This window comes from Zonotrichia albicollis, chromosome 5, assembly GCF_047830755.1.
Source record: "Zonotrichia albicollis isolate bZonAlb1 chromosome 5, bZonAlb1.hap1, whole genome shotgun sequence".
Taxonomy (NCBI): Eukaryota; Metazoa; Chordata; class Aves; order Passeriformes; family Passerellidae; genus Zonotrichia; species Zonotrichia albicollis.
The window spans coordinates 6481953-6509301 of NC_133823.1; the positions used below are offsets into that span (position 1 = coordinate 6481953).

A 27349-nucleotide genomic window follows, 5' to 3' on the forward strand; every position below is an offset into this window, starting at 1 on the left:
GGCCTCTTGAGGGCGGCTTGCGGTGATTGGTGGAGGGCGCGGCGCAGTGGGCGCTGATTGGTGGAGAAGGGAGGAGACGGGATTCCGGCGGGGACAGCGCGTCAGTTCCGGACGGCGGCGGCGGCGGGAGGACGATGGTGAGTGAGGGGACGGGCCCGGGCCGCATCCGCCGCCATCGGGCGTGGGGAGGGACCCAGGAGCCCCCTCGGACCGCATCGGGACGCGCTGGGACCGGCGGGAGGCCGGGGCAGCCGCATCGGGCCGGGCCTGGCCGGGCGCGGGGATGGGCGGGAGCGCGGCCCCGGTGCCGCCCCCGGTGAGCGGAACTGTCGGTGCCGCAGGTGCTGCTGCACGTGCTGTTCGAACATGCGGCCGGGTACGCGCTGTTCGCCGTGCGGGAGGTGGAGGAGATCGGCCTGCTGCTGCCGCAGGTACCGCACCGGCAATGGCGGGAGCGGGGACGGCGGGGAACGGGAGGGGAACGGGGGGAGAGGCGGGGATCGGGGAGTTGCGGGACGCACCGGGAGCGGGGATAGAGAGAGGCGGAAGGACCGGGGAGGCGTGTGGGGGGTACCCGGCGGGGAAGGCCTGGCGGTGGTGCGGGGGTCGCGGTGCCGGGGCCGTTCTCCGTGCCCGGTGTGACCGGAGCCCCCGCCTCCCCCCGGTTGTCCCCGGTTGCAGGTGGAGGAGAGCGTCCTCACGCTGGGCAAGTTCCACAACGTGGTGAAGCTCGTGGCGTTCTCGCCGTTCCGCTCGGCGCAGAGCGCGCTGGAGAACATGAACGCCGTGTCCGAGGGTGAGCGCGGCGGGGCCGGGGACACCGGGACCCCCCCTCCCGTAGCGCGGGGACCCCGCTGAGCCCCCCCTGTCCCGCAGGAGTCCTGCACGAGGACCTGCGGCTGCTGCTGGACACGGCGCTGCCCCCCAAGAGGAAGAAGGTGGTGCTGGGGGTGGGCGATGCCAAGATGGGCGCGGCCGTGCTGGAGGAGCTGGGGGTGCAGTGCCAGACCGGGGGCGTCGTGGCCGAGCTCATGCGAGGTGAGCGGGGACAGAGGGGACATCTGAGGGGTGAGGAGCGGGGCACGCTGTGCTGTGGCTCTGAGGTGTCCCTGGGCTGCACGTGGTGGCGCTCGGTGTCCGTGCGGTGGCACCATTGTCCCTCCATAGTGACCGCATTGTCCCCGCGTCCCCGCAGGGATCCGGCTGCACTTTGCGGCGCTGGTCCGGGGCCTCACGGCGCAGTCGGCGGCCAAGGCCCAGCTGGGGCTCGGCCACAGCTACTCCCGGGCCAAGGTGAAGTTCAACGTGAACCGGGTGGACAACATGATCATCCAGTCTATCAGCCTGCTGGACCAGCTGGACAAGGACATCAACACCTTCTCCATGCGTGTCCGGTCGGTGGGGACGGGTTTGGGGGGGTTTGAAGGGTTTGGGGGTCCCCTTTCCCCTCCCCATGCTTACCACAGGCAGCTGCTGCTGCTCCGGCCGCCTGTACAGACCGGGGAGGGACAGCAGCTCCCCAGGGGACACCGGCCGGGCCTCGGGGCCATGGCGTGGACCAGGGGGGACATTGGGGACGCGGTGGGGACACGCAGAGCTGGGTGGGCCTGGGTGGCAGCAGTGACCGTGCCCTGTGCCCGCAGGGAGTGGTACGGGTACCACTTCCCCGAGCTGATCAAGATCGTCCCCGAGAACTCCATGTACTGCCGGGTGACCAAATTCATCGGGAACCGCCGCGAGCTGAGCGAGGAGAGCCTCGAGGGGCTGGAGGAGATCGTCATGGACAGCGCCAAGGCCCAGGCCATCCTGGAGGCCTCGCGCTCCTCCATGGGTGAGGGGGGCTCTCGGGGGCTCTGGGTGGGCATGGCCGGGTGCCCAGCGCTGCCGCTGACCCCGTGCCACCCCCAGGCATGGACATCTCCCCGCTGGACCTCATCAACATCGAGAGCTTCTCGCGCCGCGTCATCTCGCTGTCCGACTACCGCAAGGGGCTGCAGGAGTACCTGCGCTCCAAGATGAGCCAGGTGGCCCCCAGCCTGTCCGCCCTCATCGGGGAGGTGGTGAGTTGTCCCCACAGTGTCCCCAGAGTGTCCCCCCTGTCACCTCCCCGGCCTGGAGATGATGTCAGAGTGAATCTGTCAATCCACTGAGTTGTGCTGCTGACACTTCCACTGCTGATCCCGGCCTGGGGGGTCTCTCTGTGCCCTCGGGGGTTTCAGAGCCCGCTGTAACCCCCCCGTGCTGTGCCCAGGTGGGTGCCCGCCTCATCTCGCACGCTGGCAGCCTGACCAACCTGGCCAAGTACCCGGCATCGACGGTGCAGATCCTGGGCGCGGAGAAGGCGCTGTTCAGGTACCCGGGGCGGTCGCGGTGATGGCGGCCGCGGGGCAGCGGCTGTGACCCATGGGCTGAGCAGCCAGCCCCAGTCTGAGCGACCCCCGGAGCACAGCGGGCTGGGGAGGGGCTGTCCGGGGTGGGGGTGGCACTCGGGGGTGTCCTCACCCCTCCCTGGGCACTCGCAGGGCGCTGAAGACGCGGGGGAACACCCCCAAGTACGGCCTCATCTTCCACTCCACCTTCATCGGGCGCGCTGCCGCCAAGAACAAGGGGCGCATCTCGCGCTACCTGGCCAACAAGTGCACCATCGCCTCGCGCATCGACTGCTTCTCAGGTGGGCTGGGGGCTCGGGGGGCACTGCCAGGGTGGGCACTGTCATGGTGGGCACTGTCACTCGGTGCCAGCTGGGCATGGGAGGGCACTCAGGGCCGCTCTGCCGTGATGGGAACATTTTTCGTCAACAGCATCTCACCCCGGTGAATGGTGACTCCTGTGGGCTGAGCAGAGCGCGGGGGGCTCGCAGGGGGGTTTGGGGGTGCAGGGTCAGCGCTGAGCCCCCCCCCTGTCCCCTCCCCACAGAGGTCCCCACCAGTGTCTTTGGGGACAAGCTGAGGGAGCAGGTGGAGGAGCGCCTGGCCTTCTACGAGACCGGGGAGCCGCCCCGCAAGAACCTGGAGGTGATGAAGGAGGCCGTGGTGGAGGTGAGGAGGAGGAGGAGGGGATGGTGAGGGATGAAGAAGAGGGGTGAGGGTGACAAATGAAAGCTATGGGAGAGATGGAGGAGGTGAGGTTTTGAGGGAGATGAAGATGGTGAGGTGTCAGGGGAATGAAGATGGAGGTGAGGTGCTGAGATGAAAATGATGAAGGTGTTGGGGTGATGAAGATGATGGAAATGAGATCTTAGGGGAGATAAGGGTGGCAGTAGTGAGGTAGCAGAGGATGGAGATTGTGAACGGGAGGTGTGAGCGTGGTGGAGGTGCTGGGCTGGTGGAAGGTGGTGGTGGAGGTGATGAAGATAATGGTGAGGTGCTGGGGTGATAATGGTGAGATCCTGTGGTGATGAAGGTGATGGTGAGATGCTGGGGTGATAAAGATGAAGGTGAGATGCTCTGGTGATGAAGATAATGGTGAGGTGCTGGGGTGATAATGGTGAGATGCTCTGGTGATGAAGATGATGGTGAGATGCTCTGGTGATGAAGGTGATGCTGGGGAGATGAAGGTGAAGGTGAGGTGCTGGGGTGATAAAGATGAAGGTGAGGTGCTCTGGTGATGAAGGTGAAGGTGAGATGCTCTGGTGATAAAGGTGATGGTGAGATGCTCTGGTGATGAAGGTGATGCTGGGGTGATAAAGATGAAGGTGAGATGCTCTGGTGATGAAGGTGATGCTGGGGAGATGAAGATGAGGGCCCTGTCGGAGGTGATGTCACTGTGCCATCCTGACCCACCGTGGAGGCCAAAGACTGATTTAATGAGTCTGATCCGACCAGGGCCGGGTGTGGGGACAAACCCGGGGGTCCTGCCCTGGCTCACGGCCCCTGCGTGTCCCCAGGCCAGCGAGGTGGTGGCTGAGGTGAAGAGGAGGCAGGAGAAGAAGGAGAAGAAGAGGAAGAAGAGGGAGAAGCGGCGGCTGGAGGCGCTGGCAGCGGCTGCTGAGGAGGCAGCAGAGAACTCGGTGATGGAGACGGAGGTGAGGGCAGGGGTGAGACCCTTTGGGGGGTCCTGCAGGGGTCTCTGTGCCCCAGGAGGGGGGGATGGGGTCAGAGCTGATGGGGGCTCCCCTCCCCACAGGAGAACGACGTGGGGGCCAAGAAGAAGAAGAAAAAGAAGAAGCAGCAGCAGCCCGAGGAGTCAGAGGCAGAGGCAGAGCCCGAGCAGAACGGGGTGGAGGAGGAGGAAGAGGAGGAGCCATTGCCCAAGAAGAAAAGGAAAGCTGTGGCAGAGCCTGAGGAGGAGGAAGAGGAGGAAAAGAAGAAGAAAAAGAAGAAGAAGAAGAAGGCAGTGGCTCAGGACTCAGAGGAGGATTAGGGAGCAGAGCTCAGTCAGCGCACGGACTGACAGACTGACGGACAGGCCGGAGCCAGGAGTGGCCACTGCCCCGCTCCCGTGGTGGCCCCAGCTGTGTCCTGTGCCACCGGGGCCACCTGGAACGTGTCACAGCCTGGTGGCCTGGCTGAGTCCCTGTGGCCAGCAGCAGCCCCTGGACTGTGCCTTACATACAGCGTGGAACTGCAACCCCTGTCCCTTCCCTGGGGCCTGGCCGTGTCTGTGTCCCCTCCTTGGGGACCCTGGGCCGTGTGGAGCTGTCCCCAGGTGTGTCTGTGTCCCCTCCTTGGGGACATCAGGCCGTGTGGGGCTGTCCCCAGGTGTGTCTGTGTCCCCTCCTTGGGGACATGGGGCTGTGTGGGGCTGTCCCCAGGTGTGTCTGTGTGTCTGTGTCCCCTCCTTGGGGACCTGTCCCCACGGGGGCCATGTCTGTGTCCCTTCTTTGGGGACATTGGGCTGTCCCCAGGTGTGTCTGTGTCCCCTCTTTGGGGACATTGGGCTGTCCCCAGGCGTGTCTGTGTGTCTGTGTCCCCTCCTTGGGGACATTGGGCTGTCCCCAGGCGTGTCTGTGTCCCCTCCTTGGGGACCCCGGGCCGTGTCCCCCCTCCCTGTGCCGTGCAGGGCTGCCCACACCCCAATAAAGGGCTGAGGTTGTTGCTGATCCCTCCTGTCGTGCTCCGTGGCTGGCAGGGGGTGCCCAGGCTGTCCCCACGGGGGTCACCCTGTCACCAGCAGCCTGCCCGGCCCCGGGGGACACCGACAGCAGCACGGTCACACCTGAGGCCACTTTATTGGAGTCGCCAGGGGCGGGGCTGAGGTCACTGCACCTCCAGGGCATCTATCACGGCCTGGGTGAAATCCATGGAGGTGGAGTAGCCCCCCATGTCCGCCGTGCGCACCTGCAAGGAGACCACAGGTTAGGGGGGCACCAATGGGGGGGACCTGCAAAATCGGGGTCCCCCCGGCCCCCAGGCTGGGCTTGGGCTCCCTGGAGCCCTCTGCACCCCCAAAGCTGTCCCTGTGCCTTGGGGACACGTGGAGGGGCTGCTGACCCCTCTGCCCCACAGTCCGGTTGGGCTCTGCTTCCAGCGTTGCCCCCCAGCTCAGCAGCCCCGGGTGCCCTCAGGGCAGGGCAGCATTGCCCGCCCTGCACCCCAAAAGCTGCCCCAGCTCCCCCCCCGGGCAGGGCAGGGCTGCAGGGAAGCGTTGGACCCTTTATTAGCAAAGCAGAGTACAGAGCACACACACCATGGCACTGCCCAGGGTGGCACCAGGCCCGGCCCCACGGGCACAGCGTTACGGGATCGGCCCCCAGCTCCCCAATGCCCATGGGCTGGGGGGCACAGGGTCACCCCCCCACCCTGTGCCAGGGCTGGAGTGTCCCAGGGTCACCCCACGGCGTGGGGACCCTGTGCCAGCAGCTGCCAAGGGGGTGCAGGGTGGGGGGTGGCACCCTGGTTATTGCTGAAAGCTGCATGGGATGGGCCCATGGGAATGGAGGTCCCAAACTGGGAATCCCACGGGAATGGAGGTCCCACAAAAATCCCACACTGGTCCAACAGTTACAGGGGTTCCCTAGGGATGGGGTTCCCACAGTCCTGTTCTCACAGGGATCCCACAAATCCCACTGGTCCAACAGTCAGAATGACCCCATAGAAATGGGGGGGGGGGGGTCCTACAGTCAGGGATTCCATGGAAATGGGGTCCCACAGTCCAAGGTCCCATTCTCACAGGGATCCCACAATTCCCACTGGTCCAACAGTCAGAATGACCCCATGGAAAAGGGAGGGTCCCATAGTCAGGGATCCCATAGAAACGGGGATCCCAAAGTCAGGGATCTGAGAATCCCACTGGTCCCACAGCAATGATAATCCAGTAATGGGGATCCCATGGGGATGGGGGGGTCCCAGAGCCATAGTGGGGGGCCCCAATGAGCTGCCAATGATTTGGGGTCGCTGCCACATCCCCCCAGAACCACCCAGAACATCCCAAACTGCACTGGTTGCCTCCTGTGGGGCTGGGGAAAGGTGAAGGTTCCTGGAGTTCCTCCCTGTGGGGCTGGGAGGGGTTTGGGGAGGGGCTAAGCCCCATAGTTGGGGTGCAGGGGGAGCTGCTGGGGGGTCTGGGCCCCATAGTTGGGGTGCAGGGGGGGCCTGGGCCCCATAGTTGGGGTGCAGGGGGGGTCTAGGCCCCATAGTTGGGGTGCAGGTTGTCAATGACGGACTTGACGAAGTCGGAGGTGGTGGAGTAACCGCCCAGGTCCCGGGTCCGGACCTGCAAATCCAACACAGGGAGGGAAAAAACGGGGAAAGGCTCTGGTGAACAAAGGCTGGGACAGGGACAGGGGAGCAGAGACAGCAGGGACCCTCCACAGCCCTGCCAGGACCTGTGGTGGGAACAGGAACATGGGAAGGTCCCTGAGAGCCCTGCCAGGACTTGCAGTGGGAACAGGGCTGTGGAACATCCCTTGTGAACCATACCAGGACCTGGGGTGGGAACAGGAACATGGACAGGTCCCTCAGAGCCCTGGGGTGGCAATGGGGCTGTGGAACATCTCTTGAGAGCCCTGCCAGGACCTAGGGTGGGAACAGGGACATGGACAGATCCCTGAGAGCTCTGGTGTGGGAACGGGGCTGTGGAACATCCCCTGTGAACCATACCAGGACCTGGGGTGGGAACAGGAACATGGGAAGGTCCCTGAGAGTCCTTCCAGGACCTGGGGTGGGAATGGGGCCATGGAGAGATCCCTGAGAGCCCTGTAAGGATTTAGGGTGGAGATGGGGCAGTGGAACACCCTGAGAGTCCTTCCAGGACCTGGTGTGGGAACGGGGCTGTGGAACATCCCTTGTGAACCATACCAGGACCTGGGGTGGACATGGGAACATGGGAAGGTCCCTGAGAGCCCTGCCAGGACCTGGGGTGGGAATGGGGACATGGACAGGTCCCTCAGAGCCCTGAGGTGACAATGGGGCTGTGGAATGTCCCTTGAGAGTCCTTCCAGGACCTGGGGTGGGAACAGGAACATGGGAAGGTCCCTGAGAGCCCTGCCAGGACCTGTGGTGGGAATGGGGCCATGGAAGGTCCCTGCCAAGAACTCAAATGGAGACAAAGCCATGGAGGATCCCCCAGCCCTGCCAGAAATCCCTCCAGGGCCAGGACATGACCACAGGGGCTGGACACAGCTGTGGGCCTGGCATTGCAGCTGGAGAGAGAGGAACCAGAATTGCAGCTGGGAAGAGGAAAAGAACCCAAATTCCAGCTGGGAAGAGGAAAAGAAGCCAAATTCCAGCTGGGAAGAGGAGAGGAAGCAGAATTGCAGCTGGGAAGAGGAGAGGAAGCAGAATTGCAGCTGGAGAGAGGAGAGGAAGCAGAATTGCAGCTGGAGAGAGGAAAAGATCCAAGAATTGTAGCTGGGAAGAGGAGAGGAAGCAGAATTGCAGCTGGGAAGAGGAAAAGAAGCCAAATTGCAGCTGGGAAGAGGAGAGGAAGCAGAATTGCAGCTGGGAGGAGGAAAAGAACCCAAATTGCAGCTGGAGGGAGGAGAGGAACCAGAATTGCAGCTGGGCAGAAGAGAGCAGCCAGAGAAGGTGACCCAGGCCCCACCAGCCCTCCCCACTGCCCCACACTCACTTTTCCACCTTTGATCACCTTCTTCACCGCGTCCGAGATCATGTTGGAGTGGTATTCCAGGCTGGAAAAAGGGGGGCAAGCAGGGGGGGTCAGCCCCTCAGGAGCCCCCCCAGACCCCCCAAACCCCCCCTTGGCAGCCCAGCACGTACTTGAGGTGCCGCAGCATGTTGGAGGCCGAGAGCAGCATGGCCGTGGGGTTGGCGATGTTCCTGCCCACGGCCTGGGCAAAGGGGTGCCGGGCTCCCTGTGGGGACACAGGGCACGGTGACAGGGTGGTGCCACCCTGCCAGCCTCGGGGATTGTTCCCCACCCAGAGGTGCCCATCCTTGCTCACCATCTCGAAGACGGCGTACTCGGCGCTGTAGCTCTCGCCGGGCACGACGCCCGCGCCGCCCACCAGCCCCGCCGCCAGGTTGTCCACGATGTTGCCGTACAGGTTGGGCATCACCAGCACGTCAAACTGGTACGGGTTCTGCACCAGCTGGCACGGCAATGGGGCACTGAGGCCTGGCACCCAGCCTGGCACCCAGCCTGGCACCCAGCCTGGCACAGCGGGCAGAGCCCAGGGGTGCTGGGGTTGGGTGAGATCCCAGGGGTCGCCAAGGCAGATTGTGCCATGCTTGGGACTGCCTGGGCACCACAGAGGGGCTGGGGAGGTTTTAGGGATGTGAAGGGGAATTTTTAGGGATTTAAATAGGAATTTTTAGGGATATAAAGGGGAATTTTTAGGGATATAAACAGGAATTTTTAGGGATTTAAAGGAGTATTTTTAGGGATATAAAGGGGAGATTTTAAGGGTTTAAAGGGGAATTATTAGGGATATAAAGGGGAATTATTAGGTATATAAAGGGGAATTTTTAGGGATAGAAACACGCCCAGCCCCAGTGAGGCTGCAGGAACCTGGGGCAGCAGAGAGGGGATTGAGGAGTTTTTAGGGATGTGAAGGGGAATTATTAGGGATTTTAAGGGGAATTTTTAGGGATATAAAGGGGAATTTTTAGGGATATAAAGGGGAGATTTTAGGGGTATAAAGGGGAATTTTTAGGGATATAAAAGGGAATTTTTAGGGATTTAAAGGGGAGAGTTTTAGCGATAGAAACACGCCCAGCCCCAGTGAGGCTGCAGGAACCTGGGGCAGCAGAGAGGGGGCTGGGGAGGTTTTAGGGATATAAAAGGGAATTTTTAGGGGTATAAAGGGGAATTTTTAGGGATATAAAAGGGAATTTTTAGGGATATAAAGGAGAATTTTTAGGGATATAAAGGGGAGATTTTAGGGATTTAAAGGGGAATTTTTAGGGATTTAAAGGGGAGATTTTAGGGATTTAAAGGGGAATTTTTAGGGATTTAAAGGGGAGATTTTAGGGATATAAAGGAGAATTTTTAGGGATAGAAAAATGCCCAGCCCCAGTGAGGCTGCAGGAACCTGGGGCAGCAGAGAGGGGGCTGGGGAGGTTTTAGGGATATAAAGGGGAATTTTTAGGGATATAAAGGGGATTTTTTAGGGATTTAAAGGGGAATTTTTAGGGATTTAAAGGAGAATTTTTAGGGATATAAAGGGGAATTTTTAGGGATATAAAGGGGAATTTTTAGGGATTTAAAGGGCAGTTTTTAGGGATTTAAAGGGGAATTATTAGGGCTATAAAGGAGAATTTTTAAGGATATAAAGGGGAATTTTTAGGGATATAAAGGCGAGATTTTAGGGATTTAAAGGGGAGATTTTAGGGATTTAAAGGAGAATTTTTAGGGACAGAAACACACACAGCCCCAGTGAGGCTGCAGAAACATGGGGCAGCAGAGAGGGGATGGAGGAGATTTTAGGGACTGAAGGAGAATTTTTAGGGATTTAAAGGGGAATTATTAGGGATATAAACGGGAATTTTTAGTGATATAAAAGGGAATTTTTAGGGATATCATGGGGAATTTTTAGGGATTTAAAGGGGAATTTTTAGGGATATAAAAAGGAATTTTTAGGGATTTAAAGGGGAATTTTTAGGGATATAAAGGGGAATTATTAGGGATATAAAAGGGAATTTTTAGGGCTATAAAGGAGAATTTTTAGGGATTTAAAGGGGAATTGTTAGAGATTTAAAGGGGAATTTTTAGGGATATAAAAGGGAATTTTTAGGGATTTAAAGGGGAATTATTAGGGATTTAAAGGGGAGAGTTTTAGCGATAGAAACACGCCCAGCCCTAGTAAGGCTGCAGGAACCTGAAGCAGCAGAGAGGGGATTGAGGAGTTTTTAGGGATGTGAAGGGGAATTTTTAGGAATTTAAAGGGGAATTTTTAGGGATATAAAGGGGAACTTTTAGGGATATAAAGGGGAGATTTTAGGGATATAAAGGGGAATTATTAGGGATATAAAGGGGAATTATTAGGGATATAAAAGGGATTTTTTAGGGATATAAAGGGGAATTTTTAGGGATTTAAAGGGGAGATTTTATGGATTTAAAGGGGAATTTTTAGGGATTTAAAGGGGAATTTTTAGGGATAAAAACGGGAATTTTTAGGGATAGAAACATGCACAGCCCCAGTGAAGCTGCAGGAACCTGGGGCAGCAGAGAGGGGATTGAGGAGTTTTTAGGGATGTGAAAGGGAATTTTTAGGGATTTAAAGGGGAATTTTTAGGGATATAAAGGGGAGATTTTAGGGATTTAAAGGGGAATTATTAGGGATATAAAATGGAATTTTTAGGGATATAAAGGGGAATTTTTAGGGATATAAAGGGGAATTATTAGGGATTGAAAGGGGAATTATTAGGGATTTAAACAGGAATTTTTAGGGATTTAAAGGAGAATTTTTAGGGATATAAAGGGGAGATTTTTAGAGATAGAAACATGCCCAGCCCCAGTGAGGCTGCAGGAACCTGGGGCAGCAGAGAGGGGATTGAGGAGTTTTTAGGGACTGAAGGGGAATTTTTAGGGATTTAAAGGGGAATTTTTAGGGATATAAAGGGGAGATTTTTAGGGATATAAACAGGAATTTTTATGGATTTAAAGGGGAATTTTTAGGGATATAAAGGGGAATTTTTAGGGATTTAAAGGGGAATTATTAGGGATAGAGACACACCCACTCCTAGTAAGGCTGCAGGAACCTGAAGTAGCAGAGAGGGGATTGAGGAGTTTTGAGGGATGTGAAGGGGAATTTTTAGGGATTTAAAGGGGAATTATTAGGGATATAAAGGGGAGATTTTAAGGTTTTAAAGGGGAATTATTAGGGTTTTAAAGGGGAGATTTTAGGGATATAAAGGGGAATTTTTAGGGACAGAAACACATCCAGCCCCAGTGAGGCTGCAGGAACCTGGGGCAGCAGAGAGGGGATTGAGGAGTTTTTAGGGATGTGAAGGGAATTGTTAGGGATATAAAGGGGAATTATTAGGGATTTAAAGGGGAATTTTTAGGGATTTAAAGGGGAATTTTAATTCACAGGCCTGGAGTTTCCAGCTGCTCAGAGAGGGTTGGGAAGGGAGCAGGGACAGGGACAAGGGTTGGGGACCCGCTCAGGGGCGTGGCCTTCCCGGGGGCGTGACCAGATGGGCGTGGCCTTCCCGGGGGCATGGCCATACCGGGGGCGTGGCCATACCGGGGGCGTGGCCCGGGATGGTGGCTGTCCCGGGGGCGTGGCCATTCCGGGGGGCGTGGCCTTGGGGCGTGGCTCACCTGCATGCAGCAGTTGTCGATGATCATGGTGTCGAATTTGATCTTGGGGTACAGCTCGGCCACCTCCTTGCAGCACTGCAGGAACAGCCCATCCCCCAGCTTCCTGCACGGGAACACCAACCAGGGTTGGGAGATCCCAAAGGCTGCAGGATCCAGCAGGAACTGGGAGCTGGGACACCCTTTGGGGCTCCTCCATGCTGCTTTTCCCCCCCTCTCCCTGGTGGGAAGGGGATTTGTCCCAGGTGCTCCCATGAATGATTCCAGAGGTTGGGATTTTGCAGGAATGATGCCACAATCCTTGGGGACAGGGTTGTTATGGAATGGGAATATCTGGGCACTGATTTCTCAATAAATGTGAGAAATAAATGTGCCACCCTGCTCACTGCTGGTTGGGAGCAGAGGGAGGGAAAATCCCCAATCCCAGGGAAATCCTCATCTCCCTCACTCCAATCCTCCATGTCCAGCCTGGCCTTGGGCACTGCCAGGGATCCACGGGTGTGTTCCTGTCCCAAAATATTCCCAGATTCCACTGCTCCAGGCAGGACCTGAGGGTGCTGAGCAGGGAATCATGGAATCATGGAGAGACCTTGGAGCTCATCCCATCCCACCCAGGGACACCTCCCACCATCCCCGGTGGATCCAGGTCCATCCAGCCTGGCCTGGGCACTGCCAGGGATCCAGGGCTTGGGAATTTTCTGGGAATTCCATTCCAGCCAGCAATTCCTTGCCAAGATCCCAGCCCAATCTCCCCTTTCCCAGTGGGAGCCATTCCCTGGCTCCTGTCCCTGCAGGCCTTGTCCCCAGTCCCTCTCCAGCTCTCCTGGAGCCCCTGCAGGGACTCTGAGGATTCCCTGGAATTTTCCCTTCTCCAGGGGAACATTCCCAGCTCTCCCAGAGCAAAAGAGCTCCACAATCCTGGAATGGTTTGGGTTGGAGAACACCTTCAATCCCATCCATTCCCACCCCATCCATGGGCAGGGACAGCTCCCACTGTCCCAGATGGATCCAGCCTGGCTTGGGCACTGCCAGGGATCCAGGGGCAGCCACAGCAAATCTGGGAATTCCAGCCCAGCCAGGAATTCCTTGCCAAGATCCCAGCCCAATCTCCCCTTTCCCAGTGGGAGCCATTCCCTGGCTCCTGTCCCTGCAGGCCTTGTCCCCAGTCCCTCTCCAGCTCTCCTGGAGCCCCTGCAGGGACTCTGAGCATTCCCTGGATTTTTCCCTTCTCCAGGGGAACATTCCCAGCTCTCCCAGAGCAGAGGGGCTCCACAATCCTGGAATGGTTTGGGTGGAGAGGGACCTTGAAGTTTATTGACCCTTCCCACCATGCCAGGCTGCCTTGGACACTGCCAAAGGATGCAGGGGGGGAAATCCCATCCCAGCCAGGAATTCCATCCCAAGCCCTCACCCCAATCTTTTTGATTTCCACCTTGCAGCCTTTTCCTCCAGCCCTGCCACTGCAGGTCCCTCCCAGGTGTCCTGGAGCGCTGGCAGGTCACACTGCGGTGACACTACGGTCACACAGCGGTGGCACCGCCCAGCTGAGGGGACAGGGGTGACAGTGGCACTCACATGATGTTGGCCTTGTGCACAGCTGTGACCTTGGCCCGGCCCTTCTTGGTGGCGTAGTCGAAGGCGAACTTGGCGATGCGCTGGGACTTGGCCCTGGTGATGATCTTGAGGCACTCGATCACGCCCTTGGCACTCTGGGGACACGGGGGTGTCACAGCCTGGGCACGGCCACCCCAGCCTGGGCACGGCCACCCCAGCATGGGCACGGCCACCCTGAATGGGCACTGCCACCCCAGCATGGGCACGGCCACCCAGCCTGGGCACGGTCACCCCAGCCTGGGCCTCACACCCAGCCCGGGCACTGCCACCCTGCATGGGCACCTCAGCCTGGGCACTGCCACCCTGCATGGGCCTCACACCCAGCCTGGGCACGGCCACCCTGCATGGGCACGGTCACCCCTGCATGGGCACGGCCATCCTGCATGGGCACCTCAGCCTGGGCACGGCCACCCTGCATGGGCACCTCAGCCTGGGCACGGCCACCCTGCATGGGCACCTCAGCCTGGGCACTGCCACCCTGCATGGGCCTCACACCCAGCCTGGGCACGGCCACCCTGCATGGGCATGGGCACCCCAGCCTGGGCACGGCCACCCAGCCCGGGCATGGCCACCCTGCATGGGCACGGCCACCCTGTCTGGGCACGGCCACCCCAGCATGGGCACGGCCACCCAGCCTGGGCACGGCCACCCTGCCTGGGCACGGCCATCCTGCATGGGCACGGCCACCTCAGCATGGGCACTGCCATCCAGCCTGGGCACGGCCACCCTGCACGGGCACTGCCGCCCTGCACGGGCACTGCCGCCCTGCACGGGCACTGCCGCCCAGCATGGGCCTCACACCCTGCCTGGGCACGGCCACCCCAGCCTGGGCACAGTCACCCAGCCTGCTCTGGCTTCTCTTACCTGCCTTACTATTATTATTACTATTATTATTATTATTATTATTATTATTATTATTATTATTATTATTATTATTATTATTTTATTATTATTTTATTATTATTATTGTTATTAAATTTTATTATTATTTAATTTTATTATTATTATTAATATTATTATTATCAATATTATTAATCTTATTAATTTCATTATTTAATATTATATTATCTTCCCTCTCCTATTATTATTATTGTAACTATTAATAATAATCTCCCCTTCCCTATCATTATCATTATTATTATTATTAATAATACCCCTTCCCTCTCCTTATCATGACATTCATTATTACTATTATTATTACCATTATAATTATTATTAATTATTATTGACCACATTTATGTGTTACATGCATTGTTACATCTATTATTCTTACTCGTGTTTATATTTATTATTACTTCCTATCATTGGGATTTTTACAATTAAATATTTCTTAGCATTAAAATTTTATCGCAATTACTATATTTCTTATCATCACCATTTTGTTTTGATTATTAAATTGTTATCATCATCATCATCATCATTTTGTTTCAATTACTGAATTTTATCATCATTATAATTTTTTTCAATTGTTTAATTGTTCTTATCGTTATCATAATTTTGTTTCAATTATTAAATTTTTGTAATTACCACCACTTTGTTTCAATTACTGAATTATCATCATCATCTTATTTCAATTATTGAGTTGTTCTCATCATCATCATCACCACTCTGATATAATTATTGAATTACTCTCATCATCGCCATTTTGTTTCAATTATTGAATTGTTCTCATCATCACCATTTTGTTTCAATTATTGAATTTTTCTAATCACCATAATTTTGTTTCAATTATTGAAGTTTTCTAATCACCATAATTTCGTTTCAATTATTAAATTATTCTCACCATCACCATTTTGTTTCAATTATTGAATTTTTCTAATCACCATAATTTCGTTTCAATTATTGAATTGTTCTCATCATCATCACTTTGTTTCAATTATTGAAGTTTTCTAATCACCAATTTTGTTTCAATTATTAAATTATTCTCATCATCGCCATTTTGTTTCAATTATTGAATTTTTCTGATCACCATAATTTCGTTTCAATTACTGAATTGTTTCATCATCATAATTTTGTTTCAGTTATTAATTTGTTTTAATCTCTGCCCAGTTCTCCTCCCACGGGTGTTCCCACTCAGGCCAGGGTTCACCCAGGACAATCCGTGTGTCACTGTCCCTTTGCCAGGCACTGTCCCCAATGTCCCCAATGTCCCCAGGGGCTGGGTGTGCTCCTGTCCCCAAATATTCCCAAATTCCAGGCAGGACCTGAGGGTGCTGAGCAGGGAATCATGGAGAGACCTTGGAGCTCATCCCATCCCACCATCCCTGGTGGATCCAGATCCATCCAGCCTGGCCTTGGCACTGCCAGGGATCCAGGGCTTGGGAATTTTCTGGGAATTCCATTCCAGACAGGAATTCCTTGCCAAGATCCCAGCCCAATTTCCCCTTTTCCTACTTGGAGCCATTCCCTGGCTCCTGTCCCTGCAGGCCTTGTCCCCAGTCCCTCTCCAGCTCTCCTGGAGCTCCTGCAGGGACTCTGAGGATTCCCTGGAATTTTCCCTTCTCATTCCCAGCTCTGCCAGAGCAGAGGAGCTCCACAATCCTGGAATGGTTTGGGTTGGAAAACACCTTCAATCCCATCCATTCCCACCCCATCCATGGGCAGAGACACCTCCCACTGTCCCAGATGGATCCAGCCTGGCTTGGGCACTGCCAGGGATCCAGGGGCAGCCACAGCAAATCTGGGAATTCCAGCCCAGCCAGCAATTCCTTGCCAGGATCCCAGCCCAATCTCCCCTTTCCCAGTGGGAGCCATTCCCTGGCTCCTGTCCCTCCATCCCTTGTCCCCAGTCCCTCTCCAGCTCTCCTGGAGCCCCTGCAGGGACTCTGAGGATTCCCTGGAATTTTCCCTTCTCCAGGGGAACATTCCCAGCTCTCCCAGAGCAAAAGAGCTCCACAATCCTGGAATGGTTTGGGTTGGAAAACACCTTCAATCCCATCCATTCCCACCCCATCCATGGGCAGGGACAGCTCCCACTGTCCCAGATGGATCCAGCCTGGCTTGGACACTTCCAGGGATCCAGGGGCAGCCACAGCAAATCTGGGAATTCCATTCCAGCCAGGAATTCCTTGCCAAGATCCCAGCCCAATCTCCCCTTTCCCAGTGGGAGCCATTCCCTGGCTCCCGTCTCCTTTTTTTACAATCCCTGATCCCCATCCCTAAAACCCAACCATTCCTTTTTCCATTTTTTCCCCTTTTTTTCCCTTTCCTCTCCCACTCTCCTGGATCCCTTTGGGGACTCTGAGGACCCCCTGGATCCCTTTAGGGAACTCTGAGGACCCCCTGGAGCCCCTTTAGGGGAACCCCCTGGATCCCTTTGGGGACTCTGAGGACCCCCTGGAGCCCCTTTAGGGGAACCCCCTGGATCCCTTTGGGGACTCTGAGGACCCCCTGGAGCCCCTTTAGGGGAACCCCCTGGATCCCTTTGGGGACTCTGAGGACCCCCTGCAGCCCTTTAGGACTCTGAGGACCCCCTGGATCCCTTTAGGGGACTCTGAGGACCCCCTGGAGCCCTTTGGGGGACTCTGGGGATCCCTGGATCCCCTTTAAGGGACTCTGAGGACCCCCTGGAGCCCTTTAAGGGGGACCCCCTGGAGCCTTTTTGGGGACTCTGAGGACCCCCTGGATCCCTTTGGGGGACTCTGAGGATTCCCTGGAGCCCTTTAGGGAACTCTGAGGACCCCCTGGAGCCCCTTTAGGGGAACCCCCTGGAACCCTTTAGGGAACTCTGAGGACCCCCTGGAGCCCTTTGGGGACACTGAGGACCCCCTGGATCCCTTTAGGGACTCTGAGGACACCCTGGAGCCCCTTTAGGACTCTGAGGAGTCCCTGGAGCCCCTTGGGGACTCTGAGGACCCCCTGGATCCCCTTTAAGGGATTCTGAGGACCCCCTGGAGCCCCTTCAGGACTCTGAGGATCCCTGGATCCCTTTGGGGACTCTGAGGACCCCCTGGAGCTGTGCCCACGGCAGGTGGCACTGCCAGCTGTGCCAGGCTGTGCCCATGCCCCACCTCGTGCTCCAGGGAGCTGTACTCGCCCTCGGTCTGCTCGCGGATGATCACCAGGTCCAGGTTGTTGTGCCGGGTCTGGTAGCCCGAGAGGCTCTTGACGTGCACCACGTTGGCAAACAGGTCCAGCTTCCTCCTGGGGACACGGGGACAGGGGGACATGGAGACATGGGGACATGGGGACAGGGGGACACGGGGACATGGGGACAGGGGGACATGGGGACAGGGGGACACGGGGACATGGGGACAGGGGGACATGGGGACACGGGGACATGGGGACAAGGGGACATGGGGACAGGGGGACATGGGGACAGGGGGACACGGGGACATGGGGACATGGGGACACGGGGACATGGGGACAGGGGGACAGGGGACACGGGGACAGGGGGACAGGGGGACACGGGGACAGGGGGACACAGGGACAGGGGGACATGGGGACATGGGGACAGGGGGACATGGGGACAGGGGGACAGGAGGACATGGGGACACGGGGACAGGGGGACAGGGGGACAGGGGGACACGGGACATGGGGACACAGGGACAGAGGGTCACGGGGACATGGGGACATGGGGACATGGAGACATGGGGACAGGGGGACACGGGGACAAGACAAGGGGACACGGGGACATGGGGACATGGGGACAGGGGGACACGGGGACAGGGGGACATGGGGACATGGGGACATGGGGACAGGGGGACAAGACAAGGGGACACGGGGACATGGGGACACGGGGACAGGGGGACAGGGGGACACGGGGACAAAGGGACAAGGGGACATGGGGACAAGGGGACATGGGGACAAGGGGACATGGGGACATGGGGACACGGGGACAAGGGGACATGGGGACAGGGGGACACAGGGACATGGGGACATGGGGACACGGGGACATGGGGACAGGGTCACCGGGGCTGCTCCGGGGTCACCGTGTCCCCTCTGAGCGCAGGGGACACAGCAGGGCCACCCCCCCTCTCTGCAGGACCCCAGGGTGAGCAGGGACAGCTCCTGGCCAGGGATGGTCCCTCAGGAGTTTTCCCTCCCAATAACTCATTAATTATTAATTAACAGGGTTTTCTCAGTGATGAGTTCTGGAATCCACCCCAGCATCTCCAGAATTTCCAGGGAAGAAGGCTCAATCAGCAGGGACAGCTCTTGGCCATGGATCATCCCACAGGAGTTTGGCTTCCCAATAACTCATTAATAATTAATTAACAGGGTTTTCCCAGTGATGAGTTCTGGGATCCATCCCAGCACCTCCAAAATTTCCAGGGAAGCAGGCTCAGTCAGCAGGGACAGCTCTTGGCCACAGAGTTTTGCCTCCCAATAACTCATTAATTAATAATTAACAGGGTTTTCTCAGTGATGAGTTCTGGGATCCACCCCAGCATCTCCAAAATTTCCAGGGAAGAAGGCTCAATCAGCAGGGACAGCTCTTGGCTATGGAGTTTTGCCTCCCAATAATTCATTAATTATTAATTAACAGGGTTTTCCCACTGACAAATTCTGGGATCCACCCCAGCATCTCCAAAATTTCTAGGGAAGCAGGATCAATCAGCAGGGACAGCTCTTGGCTATGGATCATCCCACAGGAGTTTGGCTTCCCAATTAACTCATGAATTATTAATTAACAGGGTTTGCTCAGTGATGAGTTCTGGGATCCACCCCAGCACCTCCAAAATTTCCAGGGAAGCAGGATCAGTCAGCAGGGACAGCTCCTGGACAGGGATGGTCCCTCAGGAGTTTTGCCTCCCAATAACTCATTAATTGTTAATTAACAGGGTTTTCCCAGTGACAGATTCTGGGATCCACCCCAGCATCTCCAGAATTTCCAGGGAAGAAGGATCAATCAGCAGGGACAGTTCTTGGCCAGGGATGGTCCCTCAGGAGTTTTGCCTCCCAATAACTCATTAATTAATAATGACATTAATAATATTAATTAATGTTTTAGTCACAGTCACTGTCCCCTCCAAGTCCCTGGGGTCACCCCTCTCTGCAGGACCCCAGGGTGAGCAGGGACAGCTCCTGGCCAAGGACGGTCCCTCAGGACCCATAACTCATTAATTATTAATTAACAGGGTTTTCTCAGTGACAAATTCTGGGATCCACCCCAGCACCTCCAGAATTTCCAGGGAAGCAGGATCAATCAGCAGGGACAGCTCTTGGCTATGGAGTTTTGCCTCCCAATAACTCATTAATTAATAATTAATGTTTTATCCACAGTGACTGTCCCCTCCAAGTCCCTGGGGTCTTGCTGGTCCCTCAGGAGTTTTGCTTCCCAATAACTCATTAATTATTAATTAACAGGGTTTTCCCACTGACAGATTCTGGGATCCACCCCAGCACCTCCAGAATTTCCAGGGAAGAAGGCTCAATCAGCAGGGACAGCTCCTGGCCAGGGATGGTCCCTCAGGAGTTTTGCCTCCCAATAACTCATTAATTATTAATTAACAGGGTTTTCCTGTTATGAGTTAATGAGTTATGTTAACTCATTATGTTAATGAGTTCTGGGATCCACCCCAACATCTCCAAAATTTCCAGGGAAAAAGGATCAATCAGGAGGGACAGCTCTTGGCCACAGAGTTTGCCTGCCAATAACTCATTAATTAATATTATATATTAATTAAAACCCGTCCAAGTCCCTGGGGTCACCCCTCTCTGCAGGACCCCAGGGTGAGCAGGGACAGCTCCTGGCCATGGATGTTCCCTCAGGAATTTTCCCTCCCAATAACTCATTAATTAATAATGACATTAATAATAACATTAATTAATGTTTTATCCCCAGGGACTGTCCCCTGCAAGTGCCAGGGGACACAACTGGGGCCACCCCCCCTGCAGGACCCCTCAGGGTCCCACTGAAATTTTGTTTCCCAGCCCACACGGAATCCCTCAGCCTTTTCCTCTCCCCCATAACTCATTAATGATTAATTAATGAATTAATTAATTAACTCCCCCACCTGAGCCTCATGTCATAGGACGCCAGGTCTCCCTTGTACTCCATGGGTGTGTGGATCTTCCCTGCAGGACACGGAGCGGGGTCAGGACATGGGGATTGTCCCAATGTCCCACAGAACCCTCCCCTGGCACTGCCTGAGGGGACAAGGGGTGACAGGGGGTGACAAGGACAGGGACAAGGCCACGCTGGCCAGGGGCTCACCAATGAGGGCCACCTTGCTCTCCTTCATGGAGTCCACCACCCGGTCCAGCTTCTCCTCGGACGCCGTGTTCTGCACCTCGCTCAGGTGGTGCTCGTCAAAGATCACGGGGACATTGCCAGCCTGGGACAGGGACAGTGACAGTGACAGGGCCACCCACAGTCACCTTGGGGACACCACAGGGTGTCCTGAGCCAGCCAGGGCCGTGCTCAGGGACAGGAGGGGTCACCATATTGATGGGACATTACCCCTGGGAAATCCCTCTGAGGTGTCCCCAGCACCGCCAAGGCCACCCCTGGGATGTCCCCAAGTGTCACCTCCACAGGGCTGGGAATCCCTCCAGGGATGGGGATCCCCCCACTGCCTTGGAGAGCCATTGGAGGAATTACCCCAATATCACAAATCCAATTATCCCAAACCCCTCCGGGAATGGGGACCCACCCTCTGCCTGTGGGACACATGGGGACACTCAGGGACACACAGGGACAAGCAGGGACGCTTAGGGACTCACAGACATATTTGGGGACACTTAGGGACATTCAGGGACAGGCAAGGACACTCAGGGACATTTAGGGACACTCAAGGACACACAGGGACATTAAGGGATGCTCAAGGACATTAAGTGACACAGAGGGACATTTGGGGACACTCAGGAACACACAGGGACACACAGGAATGCTCAGAAACACACAGGGACATGCAGGGACACTAAGTGACACTCAGGGACAGGTAGGATACTCAGGGACATTCAGGGACAAGCAGGGACACTCAGGGACACGCAGGAACACGCAGGGACATTTAGGGACACACAGGGACACTAAGTGACACACATGGACAGGCAGGGACACTCAGGGACATTCCAGGACACTAAGTGGCACACAGTGACAGTTAAGGACACTTAGGGACACACATGGATGCTCAGGGACAGGCAGGAACACACAGGGACATTTAGGGACACTAAGTGACACAGGAGGACAGGCAGGGACATTTAGGGACACTCAGTGACACACGGGGACACACAGGGACTTGCAGGGACACACAGGGACACTCAGGAATACAGAGGGACACTTAGGGACACTAAGTGACACATAGGAACATTTAGGGACACTAAGTGACACACAGGGACAGGCAGGGACATTTAGGGACACACAGGGACACTTAGGGATGCTCAGGGGGACACGGGGACAAGCAGGGACACACAGGGACAAGCAGGGACATTTAGGGATGCTCAAGGACACTAAGTGACACAGAGGGACATTTGGGGACACTCAGAGACACACAGGGACTTGCAGGGACACACAGGGACACTCAGGAATACAGAGGGACATTTAGGGACACTTAGGGACACTAAGTGACACACAGGGACACACAGAGACATTTAGGGACACTCAGGGACACGCAGGGCCACTCAGGGAGGTTTAGACACACTCAGAGACACATAGGAACATTTAGGGACACTAAGTGACACACAGGGACACACAGGGACACTCAGGGCCACTCAGGGCCAGCTGCTGTGCTGTCCCCTGGCCAGGCCATACCTTGAAGACCTCCTTGACAGCGTGCATGAGCTCCGGGCCCACGCCATCCCCCGGCAGCATTGTCACCTGGAATGTCCCCTCAGCCCTGTGGGACTGCAGGGACACACTGGGGTCACCCCAACGCCCTCTGGGACTGGGGGGGTGACAGCAGGGTCACCCCAAAATGGGACCCCCCGGGACCTGAGGCACGTCACAGCCATGGGGACACGGAGCGATGGGGACATGGGGACATAGAATGTCTGGGTATGGGAAAGCCCTGCAGGGCCAAGGCCACCGCTGAGCATTGTCCCCAAGTGTCACAGGGCTGGGAAATCCCTCTAGAGATGGGGACTCCACAGCTGTGCAGGGCTGGACAGGAGGAAAACCCCCACAATGTCCCCACAAGGGACCCTTGGGGACATCCAAACCTCTCCTGGCCCAGCCTGGGGCCGTGTCCCTTTGTCCTGTCCCTGTCCCTGTGCCCAGAGGGATTGCTGAGAGCTCCCAGCACAGTCTGTGTTCCTAAATCCCTTCATTCCTTCTCCCTGCACTCAGGATCCCATGGAATTTTGGACAGGAATTTTAGCAGGAATTTCCCCAATATCCACTCAAATCCAGGGATGAGGACTCCCCATTTCTCTTTCCAGGAGGAATTTCCCCAATACCCAATTTTCCCCAATATTCCAGCACAGCCTGGTGTTCCTAAATCCCTTCATTCCTGGTCCCTGCCTTCAGGAACTCCTGGAATTTTGGACAGGCATTTTTAGCATGTATTTCCCTAATATCCACCGAAATTCAGGGATGAGGACTCCCCATTTCTCTTTCCAGGAGGAATTTCCCTAATTTTCCAGCACAGCCTGGTGTTCCTAAATCCCTTCATTCCTTCTCCCTGCCCTCAGGATCCCATGGAATTTTTGGACAGCCGTTTTTAGCAGGAATTTCCCCAATATCCCACTCAAATCCAGGGATGAGGATTCCCCATTTCTCTTCCCAGGAGGAATTCCCCCAATATCCAGTGATACCCCAGTGCTCCTAAATCCCTTCATTCCTTCTCCCTGACCTCAGGAACTCCTGGAATTTTTGGACAGCCGTTTTTAGCAGGAATTTCCCTAATAATCCACCCAAATCCAGGAATGAGGACTCCCCATTTCACTTTCCAGGAGGAATTTCCCCAATTTCCCAGCACAGCCTGGTGTTCCTAAATCCCCTCATCCATCCCTGCCCTCAGGATCCCATGGAATTCTGGACAGGAATCTTAGCAGGAATTTCCCCAATATCCCACTCAAATCCAGGGATGAGGATTCCCCATTTCTCTTTCCAGGACGAATTTCTCCAATATTCCAGCACAGGCCCATGTTCCTAAATCCCACAATTCCTTCTCCCTGTCCTCAGGATCCCATGGAATTCTGGACAGCCATTTTAGCAGGAATTTCCCTAATAATCCACCCAAATCCAGGGATGAGGATTCCCAATTTCTCTTTCCAGGAGGAATTTCCCCAATATCCAATTTTCCCCAATATTCCAGCACAGCCCAGTGCTCCTAAATCCCCCAATTCCTTCTCCCTGCCCTCAGGATCCCATGGAATTTTGGACAGCTGTTTTTAGCAGGAATTTCCCTAATAATCCACTCAAATGCAGGAATGAGGACTCCCCATTTCTCTTTCCAGGAGGAATTTCCCCAATTTCCCAGTACAGCCCAGTGCTCCTAAATCCTCCAATTCCTTCTCCCTGCCCTCAGGATCCCATGGAATTTTGGACAGCTGTTTTTAGCAAGAATTTCCCTAATAATCCACCCAAATCCAGGGATGAGAATTCCCAATTTCTCTTTCCAGGAGGAATTTCCCCAATACCCAATTTTCCCAGCACAGCCTGGTGCTCCTAAATCCCCTTCATTCCTCCTCCCTGTCCTCAGGATCCCATGGAATTTTGGACAGACACTTTAGGAGAAATTTCCCCAATATCCCACCCAAATCCAGGGCTGAGGCCTCCCCATTTCTCTTTCCAGGAGGAATTTCTCCAATTTCCCAGCACAGCCTGGTGTTCCTAAATTCCCCAATTCCTTCCCCCTGCCCTCAGGACCCCCTGGAATTTTACCAAGCCCCATTTTCATGGCCCAGACCACAACAGAACCTCCCTGATCCCTCCTGGGATGTCCCTCCCAGCCCTCCCCTCCTTCCCCAGCCTGGAATTCCCTGTGGAACCCCCCAATCCCAGTGCAGGGAATTCCCTGCCAGCAATGCCAGGGAAACTCCAACCCCCAGAGGGAACGGGGAAGGAGAGAAGGAAAACTGAGAGCCACAACCAGGGAGCTTTAAATAAGCTGGAATCAAATGTCCAGAGCACAAATGTGAAACAGCAGCAGGCAGAGCTGAGGGAAGGGCAGCGCCTCAAGGTCACACCGAGCCCTTCCCTCAGCCATATTCCCACTGGGAATCTGGGAATTTTCTGGCTGGGATAACCCCCAGAGACCCCCCCCCAAAAAGGAATCATGCCAATATCCCCCACCTGAGGCCTTTTCCCAAACCTCCCCCATCCTCTCACGGGGTTTTGGGGGGTCAGAAGTTCCCCCCTGAGCCTCTTTTGTGCCCCCCAAATCCCCAAATCCCCTGCTCACCTTGGCCTGTGCCTGCTGCAGGAGGGCGGCCGAGGTGCCCAGCGCCCGCCATGCCCCGAGGCTCTGGGCACGCAGGAGCCCCTGGGGGTGCCACAGGTCAGAGAGGGGACCCCCAATGCCCACAGGTCAGACACGGAACCCCCAATCCCCACAGGTCACAGAGGGACCCCCCAATCCCCACAGGTCAGACAGGGGACCCCCAATCCCCACAGGTCAGAGAGGGGATCCCCAATCCCCACAAGTCACAGAGGGGACCCCCAATCCCCACAGGTCAGAGGGGATCCCCCCAATCCCCACAGGTCAGACAGGGACCCCCCAATCCCCACAGGTCAGACAGGGGCCCCCCAATCCCCACAGGTCACAGAGCCCCATCAGGGGGTGCCCCCCCCCACAAAATCCTCCCCGAGCCAAAAATGTCACCCCCAAAATGACACCCCCACAACCCAGCATGAAACTCCCCCACCCCCAAAGTGAAGCCCCCCCGGCTCTCACCTCACACTCTGCCCCACACTGACCCCCAAACCCGACTGAACCTCCCGATCCATCTGAACCCCCAGACTGACCCTCCCAGACACATCTGACCCCTCACGGATCCCCCCAGACCCATTTGAACCACTCAGACCCGTCTGACCCCTCACTGACCCTGCCCGGCCCTCACTGACCCCCTCAAGTCCTCACTGACCGCCCCCAACCCTCACTGACCCCTCACGGACCCTCCCAGCCCTCAGTGACCCCCTCAGATCCCCCCCAACCCTCCCTGACCCCCCTCAGACCCCTCACGGACCCCCCCAGACCCTCCCACCTCTCACTGACCTCCCAGCCCTCACTGACCCCTCACGGACCCCCCCAGACCCGTCTGACCCTCTCACCCCTCACTGACCCCTCACGGACCTTCCCACCCTCAGTGACCCCTCCTAGCCCAGAAAACGAAGAGGTCAGACCCCGTTTGACCCCCCTGACCCTGCCCGGCGTCCCCATACCCGCTGTCCCCCCCCCAGAGCGATGTCCCCGCTCGTTCCGTGCCCTCAGTCCCCGCGGCTCAGCCCGCTGTCCCCTCGCTGCCCGTGTCCCGTACCCCGCTCACCGCCGCCGCCGCCCGGCCCGCGCTGAGCGCCGCCATCTCTGCGAGCCCAGAGTGCACCGCGGGCAAGGGGCGGGGCGCGGGGTGACGTCATGGGGCGGGGCCTCGCTGGGCATGTGGCGCCCCCTGGCGGACGAGCGAGATGGCGCGGGAACGGGAACCCCCAGTGTCCCACAGGGACCCCCTCACTGTCCCCTAGGAAGCACCCAGCGCCCCCCTGGGACTCCCACAATGTCCCCCTGGGACCCCCCCAGTGTTCCACAATGTCCCCCTGGGACACCCTCAGTGTCCCACTGGGACCCTCCCCCCCCCGACACTGTCCCACAGTGTCCCCTGGGACACCCTCAGTGTCCCACAGTGTCTCCTGGGAAACACCCAGTGTCCCCCCAGGGACCCCCCAGTGTCCCCCTGGAACACCTACCGTGTCCTACAATGTCCCCCTGGGACCCCTCCAGTTTCCCTCAATGTCCCCCTGGGACCCCCCCCCCCCCGACACTGCCCCACAGTATCCCCTGGGACACCCTCAGCGTCCCACAATGTCCCCCTGGGACCCCTCCAGTGTCCCACAGTGTCGCCCAGGGACCCCCCCCCAGTGTTCCCCCTGGGATCTCCCCAGTGTCCCCCTGGAACACCTACCGTGTCCTACAATGTCCCTCTGGGACCCCTCCAGTGTCCCTCAATGTCCCCTGGGGACCCCCCCCCAGGGTCCCACAGTGTCGCCCAGGGACCCCTCCAGTGTCCCCCGGGACCCCCCCAGTGTCCCACAGCGTCCCCCGGGGACCACCTCAGTGTCCCCTAATGCTCCCCAGGGACCCACACAATGTCCCATAATGTCCCCCTGGGACCCCCCCAATGTCCCCCAAAGACCCTCCTCATGTCCCCCCAGGGACCCCCAATGTCATGTCCCTCCAATGATCCCCACAACATCCCCCCAGTGTCCTCGCAAAGATCCTCACAATGTCCCCTCAGGGACCCCACCAATGTCCCCCCAGGGACTCCCCAACATCCCCCAAGGCCTCCCCCCATGTCCTCCCCACTGTCCCTCCAAGTGACCCTTGGGGACACCTGGTGATGTCCCCTTCCAGGCCCCTGGAGCCGCTCCTGAACCCCGCTGTGTCCCCAACTGTCCCCTCCCACCCATCCCGATGTCCCCAATGCCCCCAGCCCTTCTTGGTGACACAGGACACGGAGCTCTTCTCTTTATTGCACAGGCAGGGAGGGGACCCTGCTGTCCCCAGCGGTGCCACCTCTGCCACCCATCCAGCAGGGACACGGCCGGGAGCAGCTGCCAGGGGACAGGGACACACCAGGGGGGCTGGGGGTGTCCTTGGGGTGTCCTTGGGGATGTCCATGGGGTAGTCCTGGGGTGTCCTTGGGGTGTCCCCAAGGTGTCCATGGGGTGCCTCTGGGGTGTCCAAGAGGTGTCCCTGGGGTATCCATGGGGTAGTCCTGGGGTGTCCATGGGGTGTCCCTGGGGTGTCTCTGGGGTGTCCATGGAGTGTCCCCAGAGTGTCCCTGAGGGTGTCCATGGGGGTGTCCTTGGGGTGCCCCTCGAGGTGTCCCTGGTGTGTCCCTGGGGTATCCATGGGGTAGTCCTGGGGTGTCCTTGGGGTGTCCCCAAGGTGTCCATGGGGTGTCTCTGGGGTGTCCAAGAGGTGTCCCTGGGGTATCCATGGGGTAGTCCTGGGGTGTCCCTGCGGTG

At 56.8% G+C, this 27349-nt stretch overlaps 2 protein-coding genes and 2 non-coding genes across 22 annotated transcripts; 3 read left to right on the plus strand and 1 right to left on the minus strand.

Moving 5' to 3' along the window:
• On the plus strand, positions 1 to 5910 carry NOP56 (NOP56 ribonucleoprotein). 16 transcript variants are annotated; one of them, XM_074540637.1, is made up of 15 exons: positions 1 to 137; positions 342 to 431; positions 682 to 796; positions 877 to 1038; positions 1196 to 1394; positions 1644 to 1831; positions 1909 to 2060; positions 2252 to 2352; positions 2523 to 2671; positions 2917 to 3038; positions 3887 to 4024; positions 4126 to 4655; positions 4701 to 4761; positions 4847 to 4897; positions 4941 to 5910. In XM_074540637.1, the coding sequence occupies exons 1-12, from the start codon at positions 135 to 137 to the stop codon at positions 4360 to 4362; spliced, it is 1656 nt and encodes a 551-aa protein (XP_074396738.1). In that variant the 5' UTR covers positions 1 to 134; the 3' UTR covers positions 4363 to 4655; positions 4701 to 4761; positions 4847 to 4897; positions 4941 to 5910. The 16 variants fall into 16 exon arrangements, with proteins under 16 accessions (XP_074396738.1, XP_074396731.1, XP_074396732.1 ...); XM_074540630.1 differs by having other exon boundaries at positions 4126 to 4761; XM_074540631.1 differs by having other exon boundaries at positions 4126 to 4753.
• Positions 2771 to 2842, plus strand: LOC113460674 (small nucleolar RNA SNORD56). Its single transcript, XR_003382491.1, has one exon. It is a non-coding gene; the product is annotated as a small nucleolar RNA SNORD56 (small nucleolar RNA).
• LOC113460673 (small nucleolar RNA SNORD57) lies at positions 3750 to 3818 on the plus strand. Its single transcript, XR_003382490.1, has one exon. It is a non-coding gene; the product is annotated as a small nucleolar RNA SNORD57 (small nucleolar RNA).
• Positions 5152 to 25769, minus strand: IDH3B (isocitrate dehydrogenase (NAD(+)) 3 non-catalytic subunit beta). 4 transcript variants are annotated; one of them, XM_074540651.1, is made up of 13 exons: positions 25651 to 25769; positions 24567 to 24647; positions 21974 to 22066; positions 20438 to 20558; positions 20238 to 20298; positions 17289 to 17421; positions 13240 to 13373; positions 11668 to 11770; positions 8345 to 8491; positions 8160 to 8254; positions 8011 to 8071; positions 6534 to 6654; positions 5582 to 6502 (listed from the first exon to the last, which is right to left on the minus strand). In XM_074540651.1, exons 1-12 carry the CDS (start codon positions 25684 to 25686, stop codon positions 6565 to 6567), a joined length of 1155 nt encoding a protein of 384 aa, XP_074396752.1. In that variant the 5' UTR covers positions 25687 to 25769; the 3' UTR covers positions 5582 to 6502; positions 6534 to 6564. The 4 variants fall into 4 exon arrangements, with proteins under 4 accessions (XP_074396754.1, XP_074396752.1, XP_074396751.1 ...); XM_074540653.1 differs by lacking the exons at positions 5582 to 6502; positions 6534 to 6654 and adding an exon at positions 5152 to 5279; XM_074540650.1 differs by having other exon boundaries at positions 5582 to 6654.
• Between the last annotated feature and the right edge of the window lie 1580 nt (positions 25770 to 27349).